The 13,585-nt window shown below is 37.2% G+C and overlaps 1 protein-coding gene across 5 annotated transcripts in view; it reads left to right on the top strand.

The window, feature by feature from the left end:
* The window catches only part of SGMS2 (sphingomyelin synthase 2), a 41,948-nt gene that overhangs the window by 22,763 nt on the left and 5,600 nt on the right, over positions 1–13,585 (top strand). For 4 of the 5 annotated variants that reach the window (XM_018072388.2, XM_018072371.2, XM_018072395.2 and 1 more), the window contains 5 exons: positions 806–1,447; positions 2,195–2,312; positions 3,989–4,142; positions 7,339–7,505; positions 8,249–12,713. In XM_018072388.2, the coding sequence (XP_017927877.1) occupies positions 993–1,447; positions 2,195–2,312; positions 3,989–4,142; positions 7,339–7,505; positions 8,249–8,452 (1,098 nt within the window). In that variant the 5' untranslated portion in view covers positions 806–992 and the 3' untranslated portion in view covers positions 8,453–12,713. Of the gene's footprint in view, positions 1–805; positions 1,448–2,194; positions 2,313–3,988; positions 4,143–7,338; positions 7,506–8,248; positions 12,714–13,585 lie in introns of those variants that run through there. The other variant, XR_001920622.2, reaches the window with a different exon arrangement.

The following is a 13,585-nucleotide window of genomic DNA, read 5'->3' as shown; positions in this document are numbered from 1 at the left end:
CATCCAAAATCACCACTTGTTTTCTTGGATGTTTGTTTGGGTGTGTTGTGTGTATAGTTTTCACAGGCTTGTTGATCAGGAATTTTGAAAAGGTCAACTAATGACAGTGGATTTCAGAAACACTGCAGAGGAGTAAATTTAGAAATGCTTCTTGGCTATTTTAGTATTATTTGTATGAATCTCACATATTTGGGATCTGAACTTCTACCCCTTTTCTCTAGCAGCGGTAAGAGCAGCATCTAGGAAATCAGTGGTATTTGCATGCTGACCATGTTAAATGTCTTCTCTATTGGGAGGGATGACGTGGGAGGGACCAAAGCACCATCACTTGACTTTCCAGGATGTTCTGGTCGTAGATTGTCCTTGCTATCAAGAGATCAGTTACTGGGCAGGTTTTTCCTAAACTAGTCGCTTTTTCTTAAGCCAAGTCCTATGGTGTATGGTTAGGGAGACTGACAGCTCTAGCTGTCATCATGATGACTTAATTGTACTTGGATTAGCCTTAATTCTGACAACTGATAAAACAAGTGCTGTCATGGTCATTCAAGTCTCTGGATCTTGTCCTTTAAAAAAAAAGAAGCCTAACTGGTTCTAGTTCTTAAACTGATAGGAGATTTATCAGATTATTTGGTAGGAATGGGCTTGAATTATTTCACAGTGACTATCTACCTTTACTTTACCTTTTGACTGTATATGTAAGTAGACTTGGATGGAACTTAAATACTTAAAAATGCTTTTCCTAAGGATAATATTTTGTTCACTGTCACATTACTACTTCTGAAGGTTCATCTGTTTTGGTTTTCAGATGATTCAGCTCTAGAGGAGAGATTTGTCTTCACGATTTCCTTTGAAAGCACAATGGACATATTTTAGAGTTTTACAGAAATCAGAAATCATCTAGGAACAAGAACATTGGACTTTAAGGAATAACAGAGTTCAGAGAGCCTGGAAATTGGTCACTGAAAAACCTGACTTCGCCACACAACTTGGAAATGAATACCATTGAGACAGCAAAGCTTGAAGAGCATATGGAGGGGCAAACGAATGAAACTTCTAATGGCTACTCACGACCTACTCTCTCAGTCAGTGAAGAGAACAAAAATGGCACTAACAAACCAAAGGGCTTGTCTAATGGCTTGCGGAAAACAGCAAAGAAATATCCTGATTACATCCAGATTTCTATGCCTGCTGAGGCTAGGAACAAATTTCCTCTGGAGTGGTGGAAAACAGGCATTGCCTTTGTCTACGCTCTCTTCAACTTGATTCTAACAACTGTCATGATCACTGTGGTCCATGAGAGAGTACCTCCAAAGGAGCTAAGCCCTCCCTTGCCTGACAAATTTTTTGATTACATTGATCGTGTGAAATGGGCTTTTTCTGTATCAGAAATAAACGGAATGATACTGCTTGGATTATGGATATGCCAGTGGTTGTTTCTTAGATACAAGTAAGTTAGCTATATTTTTTTCCCCTGCTTTATGTTTTCAGAATGTTGGTTTTTGTTGTTTGTTTTGGGTAGAAAGAATCTTATGTTAAAATCCTTAACAATATAGAAGAGGCCTGACAGGAAAGTGACAAAGGGGCGACTTGTTTCAAAAAGGTTCCAGTCTCCATGCTGGATATCAAAACACAGGTGTCCTGATTACTGAATAATGTTTAGTTCTGAATTTCTGACACCCATGTCATACTAGTCAAACTTATTTGAGATTGGGCTTTTCAAAGTTTACTGACATGGGGATGTTTAAGCAGAGGAAATTATGATGACGTAAAAAAATCTCATCCAAATATGAGGAAGAACCCACTGTCCTCTACAGCTAGACTAGAAGCTTCTTCCTGTGTCTGCATTTCCTTAAACTATACATATGTAAGTCAAGAATATGGTTATAATATGGGACTATGAAGAGAATATCACTGAGTTGAGGCAAACTGATCCTGACTGCACATGTAAGTTAGAGTGTGGCCACATTAAATAGGTGGAAGCTCTGTGCTATTAAGAGCTAGCAGGACTAAAACCTGAAGAAAGACTTTTTAGTATTTGATTTAGAGAAATGTGTGGTGAAGAGCTGGGGATGAAGCTGCTATTTCATTCTAGGGATTTAGCTATCTAATAAAGCTAGAGCTACATAACTGTTATATGTGTATTCTGCATGTAAACTTGGTATTCAATCTTTTCCCCCCCTTCCTTTACTTTCAGATCAATAGTGGGACGCAGGTTCTTTTTTATAATAGGAACTTTGTATCTGTACCGCTGTATTACTATGTATGTTACCACCTTACCTGTGCCTGGGATGCATTTTCAGTGTGCACCAAAGGTAAGAGCCTTTGCTCCCTAATTCTTACCTGAGTCTCTGCCTGAGTCCTCATGGCTCCTTTGAGCAAATGGAAAGTAATGTTTCAGGTGTTATTAAATAACACAAATTACTTTCAGCTGATGTCTTCAGAAACATAGGTAATGATAAATCAAAAGTTTCTGATACAGAAAGAGCCTCAAGTTGTTGCAGTTAAGATGCTTTAATGAGAGTACCTATGTTGAAATAGCACTGCTAGTCTGAGGCTCAAGCTAATGACTCTTAATAATACAGCAATATTCTTTTCTTATGTAGTAGGATACCTAAGGTCAGTATTGTAATTTATAGGCTTATATGCAAGCTTCTGTTGCTGAATCGCTTTAAAAACTAGTTATATGCTTTGTTCTTGATTCTCACACTGTTTGGTCAAGAGCTATTGCAATACCTGAAATCAATTGCTTGTCTCTGCTTCCAACCTGCAAATGTATAGAAATGTGACTAAAACAAGTTCAGCTGCTTAAATAGACTGACACATATAGAAACGTGGATGTGCTAATATTTTTACAAAAAGATTTAAAAAACCTCTATGGCACTGTAGTTAAGTGGTGACACAAAGGAGTTATTATTGGCGTTTTAGGCTACTAATAAAAAGATGTAGACTTATGATTGCCTTGGAACAAACTGTTATATTGGCTGTGATGAAAGAAGAGTTTACTGGGGGGATGAATTTGTCACCTCTTGAGTAGGATCTCATCAGTCTTGCGGTACAGCATCATATCTGTTCTCTTTCACATTGAAACAACTTTAGGCACATGAATCAGTATCTGTTTGAAAACTTCTACATACCACTATTGTAAAGACATAATTGTTTTGTTCTAATAGCTTGGGGAATGACTTTGTGTAGTAGACTGTATTGAGGAGTGAGAAGAGGTAAGCAAAGGAAGACTTTAAATGTCTCTTCTGAAAGTGCATTTTGCTAGCATTAAACAAGGATTAATTACTTGAACTCTGAAAAAAACTTGGTAGCTTTTCTGGATTTCTTGGTTTTTTGTTTTGTTTTTATTTTTTTTGCTTTTTGTTTGTTTTGTGTGAATACTTTTATGGTTATGGAAAACTCAGTTATCCTTTTTCTTCTAGAGTAAATTTTTAAGCAGCTAGGTGAAACTAAGTTTGCCTAGTATGTGTGGAAAATCAAAAACTGATCCTAATGCATGTTTAAAAAACATACATCCTCTAAATATTAGTAAGTCCTCACTGAGTTTATAACCAAATTTAAAATTTACCAAGTTTGAGGTTTTTGCTCTGTGGAAACCTTGTTCAGCTTTGAACAGAATGTCAGAAGTAGCATGCAAGGTTGTAGTGGTTTCGAATTGATTTTATCCATTCTGTGGACTGTTGCCATGGCGTCTGACTTTAGAAATTCTTAGTGTTTACCTTTTCAATATATTCTGCATCTCATTCTCATACAAGGCATATTTCAAAATAGCCTGAGAAAGCATAGACGGAATGCTAATGTTGTCAAACTAAGCTTTATCATCTGTCAGCTATGATATGCATGCTTATTTGTTTAAGAATATGTGAGAGAAAGATAAAGAAAATGAAGATAATTATATCCTTTTCACATGTGTTTGGGCAAGAAGTTTACTCGGGTTGTGGTATATCTTAACCTTTACTTTGTGCTTTTGTTTCTGGTGTTGTAGTTGAATGGAGATTCTCAGGCAAAGGTTCAGAGAATCCTGCGACTGATTTCTGGTGGTGGTCTATCCATAACTGGATCACACATCCTGTGTGGAGACTTCCTGTTTAGTGGACACACTGTGGTATTAACGCTGGTCTACCTGTTCATCAAAGAGTGTAAGTGTGTTTCAATGCTTTTGTTCTTCTGGGAAAACATGTGATAACATGAATGTAAAACTACTGCCCTCCAGAAGTAACCTGTCAGTTGTACATAGACTGTATGTGTATGGGTTTGAAATACAAATTGTGATTCTGACTGGAAATGGAACATGGGTGTAGTAAAATCATGGGTTAAGGTTGGAAGGGACTACTGGAGGTCCTCTAGCCCAACCTCCTTGCTCAAGCAGGGTCATCTAGACTACATTGCAGAGGATTGCATCCAGACAGTTCTTGAGTATCTTGAATATGGAGAGAGACTCCACAACCTCTCTGGGCAGCCTGTTCTACTGCGCAGTCACCTGTGTACTGGTGAAGTACAGAAGTTCTTCCCTGCATTCAGGGGGAACTTCCTGTGCATCAGTTCCTGCCTGTTGCCTCTTGTCCTAATGTTTAGCCCCATCCTCTTGACACCCTCCCTTCAGATACTTGCAGACATTCATCAGACCCCCTCTCAAACTTCTCTTCTTCAGTCTAAACAGGCCCATCTCCCCCAGTTTTCCCTCCTAAGAGAGGTGCTCCAATATCCCAGTCATCCTCCTAGCCCTCCACTGGACTTGCTCCACATCTGTCTTGTACTGGGGAGCTCAGAACTCCAAATGCAGCCTCACTAGGGCGAGTAAAGGGGCAGGATCGCCTCCCTTGACCTGCTGGCAATGCTTTTCCTAATGCACCTCAGGATACCCCGTGCCCTTCTTGGCCACAAGGGAACACTGCTGGCTCATGGACAACTTGTCCACCTGGACTCCCAGGTACTTCTCTGCAGAGTTTTCCAGCAGGTTGGCCCCCAACCTATACTGGTGCACCACATTCTTCCTTCCCAGGTGCAGAACCCTGCACTGGTCTTTACTGAATTTCAAAAGGTTCTGCTCTGCCCATTCCCCAGTGTGTGAGATCCTGCTATGAAAGGCTGTGCAGCACTCTGGGGTATTGGCCACTCCTCCCAGCTTTGTTAGATCTATGTTAGACTTTAAGGAATTCTGTGGCTTGAACACAGCACTGTTGCACACTTATGCTACCTCTGGACGCAAAGTTACTTTTCTCACCTCTGCTGTACAGTAGTTACTGCAAACAGTGAAAAGTTGGTTTGTGCTCTTTGGATGTCTTCTGCTAGAATGTCCTGCGTAATGCTTCTTGTAGTTAATAAGTATTTGGCAAGCTCACAGAAGATAGTTATGGTTTCTCTATTGGTGCAGCCAATTGAAGTGTTGGAGAACTGAGCACCAACTTCCAAATCTGATATGTGGTAAGCAGTGCTTCCGTCCCGAGAACTTGGCTGTTCCTGAGTGTGTAGTGGGGAGTTCCCTTTTCAGTTCACATATTTGGAATTGGATTCTTCTCTCCTACTGTTGTATTCCAAACTATGCAAATGCTATCTTGGCTCATGGGAATATAGTTCTCACCAAAACAAAAATAAGACTAGCCAGCGTTAGTTGGATGCCTTCCTTTTATTAAAATGTTGAGGGAATGAGGTGTTGTAGTGCTACATTCTACCTTAACCAAAAACCTCAATATAAAAAAGCCTGTTTAATATGATAAACTCTGAATCTACAGATGTGAGACATTCTTCTTCGAACAGTGATTTAAGATGCTGATTACAGTCCGATTTTTAGGCCTAGGTCTTTCTTGTAAAGTGAACATTACTGGGGGAATGACATATGTCAAAATTACCAGATCAGTATTAGGAAAATAACCTAATAATAGATCTATTGTTTGCCTTGTTTTGTGTATGTTATATTGCATCTTAATGCTGTTTGCATACTTATTTTTAGTACCAGGAAAGATGCAGACAACCCAGTAGTTCCTGGACTAGTTTTATTCCTGTGCTTATAAAGGGTTGGAGAAATTGTATCATAAAAATTCTTATAATAAGCCCTTTGACTGCTGCCTAATTGTTAGGCATATATTTCAGGAGAGTTAGGCTCTATAAATGAGAAATGCATAATTTCCTTTTTCTGCCTCCTTTGCAATTAGCAAAATGCTATCTGAACAAGGGCATAAGGCCTCTAATTGTTCTGAATTAGAGGCTGCTTATGGTATTCTTCTCTGCTCTTTTGATAACATATCTTTGGTGTAAGATGCATTTTGAGGATTTTATTATTTCTCGCTTAGTGGAGTTTTTGCTCCGTTCTTCCTTTCATATGCTGCCACTTTTTCCACTTATTCCTCTGCAGTCCACCTTTTATACCAGAATAGCTATATTTTTAGCTTTGATATGTCTGTCTTGCTTTGTGGTACTTCCATCAACTTCTTGAGATTACTTGGCTTCTTATCTTTCTTTTTTTAAATTATTACTATGATCTTGCACAGGCCCCTCAAACTACTACCGGGTAAGCTTGTTGAGATCAGTAACTTTTCTGCTGGTATTGTGTGAAAGTCAAGGCTGACCACTGCCCCACAAGGCAAGGGGTGCCAAAACCTCCCACTGTGAGTGAAATGAAGCCAGTTAGTCTGTCAGAAGTTATGAATGGTCATTGGGACACCCGAGGCATTTTTCAATGGGGAAAGAAGAGCAGGGGAACTTTTCTGCTGAAGCGGCTTAAATGTGTTTTGAAGAACAGCTTCACTCCCATTTGTTAAATCTTTCATTAAAGGGTATAAATTCACATACTGTCCTTTCCTGTACAGAGTATTCTGTTTCACAGAACTGAGGCTTCATGCAAAGTATTTAAAACCTAAGAATTTAAATAAGAGTGTCTTTTCCTGTTTAATCTATGATCTCTGCTCAGGTTGTATCAATTCTAGGCACTTGAGTTTACTTGAGCATAGACTGTAAGAAAAGCAAAGATTCAAGTAAAATAACAAAGTGTATGTTTTGCCTCAATTCTGTCTATTCCTCTGCACCCCATATCCTAGAAGTGACTTATCTGGAAAACTTAATTTGACTAGAAGATGGGTGGTGTATAACTGCAGGCTCATCTTGGGATCCTTTTACGAAGTAAGAACACACCTCAGTAAACTTGTATAATCCTTTAATCTTGTTTTCTCTGTCAAAACCCCTGTCAAAGCAGGGGTTTTGTACCAGTGTGATAGGAGTTAAGTTTTCACATTTAGTAACCTTAAATCATTTTTATCTTTTCCCCTTCTTTTTGTGGATTGCTATAATAATGAATGTCTTTTTTGGTGTGTTTTCTCCCGTCGCCTCCCTGTTTCACAGATTCACCACGTCATTTCTGGTGGTATCACTTGATCTGCTGGCTAATGAGTGCTGCTGGTATCATTTGTATCCTTGTTGCTCATGAACACTATACTGTAGACGTCATCATTGCTTATTATATCACCACACGGCTCTTTTGGTGGTACCACTCAATGGCTAATGAAAAGGTGAGTGGCAAATACCTTTAGAATCAATGTATTGCCTAAAGGTCTAAGTTAGTTTTTGATTTCTAAATAAAAATAGAGGTTCCATATTGAAGTTTAAACAGAATGGGTAACGAATTTCACTTTACTGTTTAAGTAAATATTAATAATTTGTCCTTAAAACATTTTTTTGAACTTTGAGGTTTTTTTTCTGTAGTTGGTGTTCAGAATAGCCTTTGTTTGTCTCAGCTTATGAATAATCAGTAGTTTAGTAATAAAACTTGTGGCCAACTGAAATTACCTAGACCATCCTAAAATTCTAGTGACAGTTCTTCCGTAGATGTCAATAAAAGCATATTTTTCAGAAGGTATCTGCTGCAGTTGTTTAAACAACACTTTCAAGTAGAAGCATAGCTCTCAAGCCAATTTAATTCAATTTTCAACTATTAGTCATCAATGGAAACATGACATGCCTGGAAGCACTCATATTCAAAAAGACTTGGGTGCTTTGTATCCCCAAATTTTGTACAGCAGCAAAGCATCCCTTTGTGTTAAAGATGCTCACTTTGTCATATGCATTTGGACGATGATCTATGCATTTGGACGATGATCTATGCATTATCTCAGTTCTGTGTTTTCCAGGCTAAATGCTCATTGTCTTTGCGGAAATGCGTTTCTGTTGTTGTCTTGACTCAATATAATTGATCATAATGCTCTAAACTGACTGTCTGTTTCCTTTTCCTCTTTATCTACTTGTGCCAATACAGACTTTAAAGGTTTCTTCGCAGACGAATTTTCTCTCTCGAGCATGGTGGTATCCGATATTTTATTTCTTCGAGAAGAATGTGCAAGGCTCTGTTCCTTGCAGCTTTTCCTGGCCAATATCTTGGCCTCCCAGCTGCTTCAAATCTTCATGCAAAAAGTATTCACGGGTTCAGAAGACAGGAGAGGACAATGAAAAATCTACCTGAAGAAACGAAGGAAAGCTTTTGCTCTGTAGTTTTTTTCTGTTCTCTTTTGTTTTGTTTTTTACCAAAACATTAATGCTGTAACCAAAGTTCTTAAGAGGACTCTACTGTAACTGAAGAAGTGGACCAAGCTTCTGTGCAATTGATTGAAGAGACAATTATAGACACATATATATTGCCATTTCAGATGTTTTCTTATCATCAGGCTGTACAGACCTATTCTACTCCTCAGTGCTAATGAAATGCACCACTGATGGGATTTTTTTTTATTAAAAAAAATGGAGCAGGACTTTGCTTTACTAACGAGATAGAGGTGCCAAAGACTACAGTAACACTTTCATTACTAACTATCACTCATCCACAGAAGCACCCAAAAGTCTCATCTTCAGAGTTCTGGAGTGCATAAGGGCAAAAACATGCTCAATTGTAAAGGCACGATATTGGCGTATCAAGGTATATAAAAAATAACACAGTAGTGGGAAGTGGTTTGTTGCATTATTCTTGCTAATGAAGGTAAGGCCTTTGCATGACTGGTACAGCTGGAAGCGAGTCTGACTTTTTTTACACACTGGGGGTATGAATATCTTATGACCCTAAAATATTGCTTACCACTATTAACTCCCGTGTATTCTACTATATACCAATTTTTACATTTTTATTAGTAATTTTATATTTAAACTGTTGTGCTACCTGATGACTTTGCTAATTAGAAATAGCTGCTAACATCAGAGGTCAAGGAGCCTAAAATTTTATTTTTAATAAGGGACACAGTTTCAAAAATCTTTAATTACAGTTGGCCTTGTGTATAGCTATACAGTGCCTATCAGTGTATGTACATGCATATACACACAAAAGCACACACTAAACGAAGTTATTTACTGGGAAGAGTGATCATAGAGTTCTTCATGCAGGTGAAAGTCCCACAGCTCTCACCTGCTTGAGGAATGGAAGGCCAGGTCCAAAATGAGGCTACACTTAAAATTTAATTTTTAATTTTAGTAGCTATTTCTTGCTGAAGCTGTGTAGCAAGTTTGCTTGGGAGCCATAGTTCTGCATTGAATTTTTTTTTTTCTTTGCCTGTTGGCACATGTTTCTGTGACTTTACTCTGAAAGGAAAACCCTCCAAACAAAAACATGCCAAGGTAAATACCTGCAACAGCAGCATTTCTTCAAGTATAACCAAAAACCCTTTCATATTAAATTACACTGCTGTAGAACTCACATGTAGGTTCCTTTTTTCCCCAGGGTTTCAGTCCAGTTAAAATGTCTAGTTTAAACAAGTTGTCTGAGAAAGTGGGAAATTAGCATCGGGTAAACACGTAACAAAACCACAAATTAACTGCTACCAGGTTCTCGTTGGTTTATGTTTTGTATTGTTGGGAAAGCAAAGTAGAAAATTAGCATACCATGTTTAACCATTTTTATTCTGGATTAATTTCTGCAGTTAATTCAATATTGTTTTCCAATTTTCAGTGAAACCTGATGCAAAAATAAAACTGCACCAAGTGTTGAGGTGATACTAATATAAAGGAAATGCTGCTTAATATTAAGAATGTCTTGAATTGACTGACAAGTGTGAACACAATTTAAATTATGACAACTTCCTTTTAAAAAGTTCAGTTAAAGTTATAAAATGAAATAGTATTAAAATATGATTTGTTTTTTTCAGCTAAGGGGATCATTGCTCTTGTTGTACATGAGTATTTTTGTGCATTATCAAAATAATACAATAAACAATGTTCCTTACATCCCTGGTAAAACTTAGCTAAGAAAGAAGTTCTGCTGATGTTTGGTTTTGTTATTTAAAATGAGCTTAGACTCTGATAACATGCCCCTGAAGTTGTGTGTGTATGGGCATAACTATGCTTCCATTTGCTTGCTCCTAGCAGACTGCGAACAGCTAAAAAGCCAGTATCAAACACTTATGAGTCTTTTTTCTCTGTCATATAAATGAGTCTGTTCAATGTCAGTCAGTAAATCTCCGAAGATAACTTGTTATATTAGTACTACTATATAGAGCATAATTTTTTAAAGATTAAATCTAAGCTTTGTGATATCCTAAATATGGTCATGTTAAGCCACCTGTAGTAATACTGTCTTTAGGATTTATGAACAGATTTCATTATTGGTAACCATACCTTGAAAATTAACATGATTAGAAGCCTTACAGGAAGAGCCTAAACAGTGGTTTTCATCTGGTGGCTGAAAAATAAATACTTAGGTAGTCTAGATAGCTAATTGCATAACCACCACCGTGTCTCAGTGGGATTTCTGTAATATATCTGCAAAGTAGAACTTCGTGCAAGATGAGGTGTTTTGGGGTTTTTATGATTATTCTTATTTCTGGAAGGAAAAAAATGTGAGTGCAATAGAACCAAGTGAAAACTCTGCTTTCGTGGGGCCACTTGGGCTTTCCTTATACTGCTGAATTTGATAGAAACTTCTATTGTAATACAAAAGGAAAGTTTAAGTGGCAGCTCTAGCTTAAAATACTTGATTCCTGTTCTGGCTCAGCCCTTCCATAAGTGCTTAATATTTCTCCGTTGTATCCAAGCCCTCAGAAGGGGGTGTGTGTGGGGAGGGGTAGTGTTTAATTAGCAGAAAGCACCAATTCTCTATTCTCTCAATAGCTTTTAATTGCTTTTGCAAACTTGGATGGTATAGTTGTATTTGAAGATTGTTTAGACCTATATATAGGGTGATGAAATGGGGTAAGTAATCATACATGCTGATTCTTACTGCTATAGTAGTTTATCTAATACAAACCACAATTGCTTCATGAAAATTACTAATTTTAAGATCTTACTGATTGTTGTATATTAATACCATGAAGCTGAAAATATAGTTTCATCCTAAGAGGAAAAAGGATTGCAGTAGGTAAAAAGGAGAAACTTGAACTTAAGCCTACAATCAAATTATTAGTACATTTTTTGGACTGTATATGCCCAATGTTTTGCAACCTGTCATTACTTATTTTTTCCTAGTTACAATATTTCTTATAGGTGTCATATGGGCTGCACCTGTACTGTGACTGTAACATGCTCCTTCTCTCTGCTGAAGAGCATTTACACGTTGAACTTTCCAGACATTTCAAGAAACCCAAACCCAAGAACTAAACTCTACACTTGTACACCTGGCATATCAGTATGACTTAGTTGCCTTGTGTTTATGAAACAAGCTTTGTGAAATGCCTCATCTAAATTTAAACCTGGATGTAACAGGTTAACTTTAAGGATTTAAAGAAATGTACTCCTAAGTGGTCATGCTATAGATGTTTAATTTTAATGCTAGAAATGATTAACATATACTTGAAACCACTGTAAAAGGACACTTTTTTTTCTGGTATGTGCTTAGCACTCCCATGTGGTCATAAGTGGTACTATGTATTAGCCGTCCTTCATTGCAGTTTTCTTGGAAAGATTGCTACAGGTGCGGTAGTAGCAAAAATAGCTGTGCTAAATGTTGCTATGAACTCAAGTACTGCATTTGCTTCCCTCCTTAAAGGGTGAGGGAGAAGGAAACTAAAAAAAAAAAAAAAAATCAAGACTGTATATGCTAAGATGCACTACCTTCATGTAATAGAGAAATAAGTTCAGTAACAGAGAAAGAACTGGGAAGTCTTCTAAGATATGAGAGAGCAATCTCTTAATTGGATTATTGCAAATCCACTTACCAGTGTCTTAAATCGGAATCTGTTCAAGGTATGGCTTTCTCCCATCATTAGTATCTGGCTAGACAGTTTATGGTAAGTTGTTTGGTACTGACCTGAATTCTCTTGCTCAGTTCAGTAGATGTGAAGTATGATTTACAGTTCTAGAGACAGGTCCATAAACTGCAGTGCAAACTGAAGCCTTTCCATTTACTTTAAATGAACTTTTCCTTAGCTCTTTGTTTTGTTTTGTTTTTTTTTTTAACTTATAAACCTTGAATCTTAAAGATTCATGAGGTAATTTTGAAAACATGTCCAATCTATCAGATGCACTGAAACCATTTTTCCTTACTAGTAGACTTAACTACTAGTGAAGTTAACTAACTCCATTGTCATCTTGATATTTTTACAATACCCATGTTTTGGACTTAGCCAGAACTCTTCTATGAACACACAAAATTAGAGTGATACTGTAAGGTTGAGCGCTTCTGAAACGTTCTATACAAACCACTGTAAAATCAACATCTTAAATTCAGTTACTGAGGAAAGGGATCTTAAAAATAAATACTTCTGTTGGGCTCCACTCAAATGAGTGTTGCTGCTTAAGTGCACATGCTTATAAGAAAGCCTTCATATGCTACTTTATTATGCTTCCCAGTGTCCAAGAAGAAGTGCTGTGAAACAGGACAAAGGCTTTTTTTCTAGTATTTACAAGAAAAAGAAAGACAGATGAAAACAAAGAAGTAGATGGTGATCATATATTGCTTTTTACATGAAATTGAGCTAAAACTACACCTAACTTCTAAGTAATGTAGAAATAAATTGTTTTTTGTGTAATAGTGCTGAAAAGAAAAGCCTTTAGGGAAACAGGCAATGTTAAGTACTTCATTCTGCAGTACAGCTGTGTATCTGTGCTGGTTCTCATCCATAACTTTGAGTGTAAAAATAAAACCCAACTCTGAGAGATGCTTGGAGATTTTAAAATACTTAAATATAATTAGCAATTTTTTGTGAGTTGTTCCTTCAAGCTCTCACTAATAGCTTCTAAAACAAGAACAAAGTGCTGCAATGCTTAAAACATACTGAAGCTTTTTCTAGTTGGCTTAAGTTTCCATGGATTTAACTGTATGATTAAGTCTTATTAACCTAGAAAGTAGCACACGAGAATGTCAGGCTAGGTACAGATAGCTTATGTACTGTAGGGAAACATTCTAGTTCTGAACTCATCTTACCAAACAAAACACTCAATGCCTGAATGATGTTTTAAGATGGAGTGACAATACTGGGCAGTCTCTAATGTGTATCTAAAATACTGGTGTTGAAGATTCCTTCTCTCCTAATGTAAATTGGTCATGAAAAACTCAGGAAGATTTGAATTGTTTTCAGTGAAAATGTTCTAATTACAAAGGATTTGGAGTTTAGCAAAGAGTTAGCAGTTTGTTTTCTGTGGCTCTTTGCTGTGCACTAACCTTTAAGATGCAAACTAG

The sequence above is a fragment of the Manacus vitellinus genome, unplaced genomic scaffold (assembly GCF_001715985.3).
Source record: "Manacus vitellinus isolate BGI_N305 unplaced genomic scaffold, ASM171598v3 scaffold_0_pilon, whole genome shotgun sequence".
Classification (NCBI taxonomy): Eukaryota; Metazoa; Chordata; class Aves; order Passeriformes; family Pipridae; genus Manacus; species Manacus vitellinus.
The sequence above is the reverse complement of the archived record's forward strand: the minus strand, read 5'-3'. Positions and strand labels throughout refer to the sequence as shown.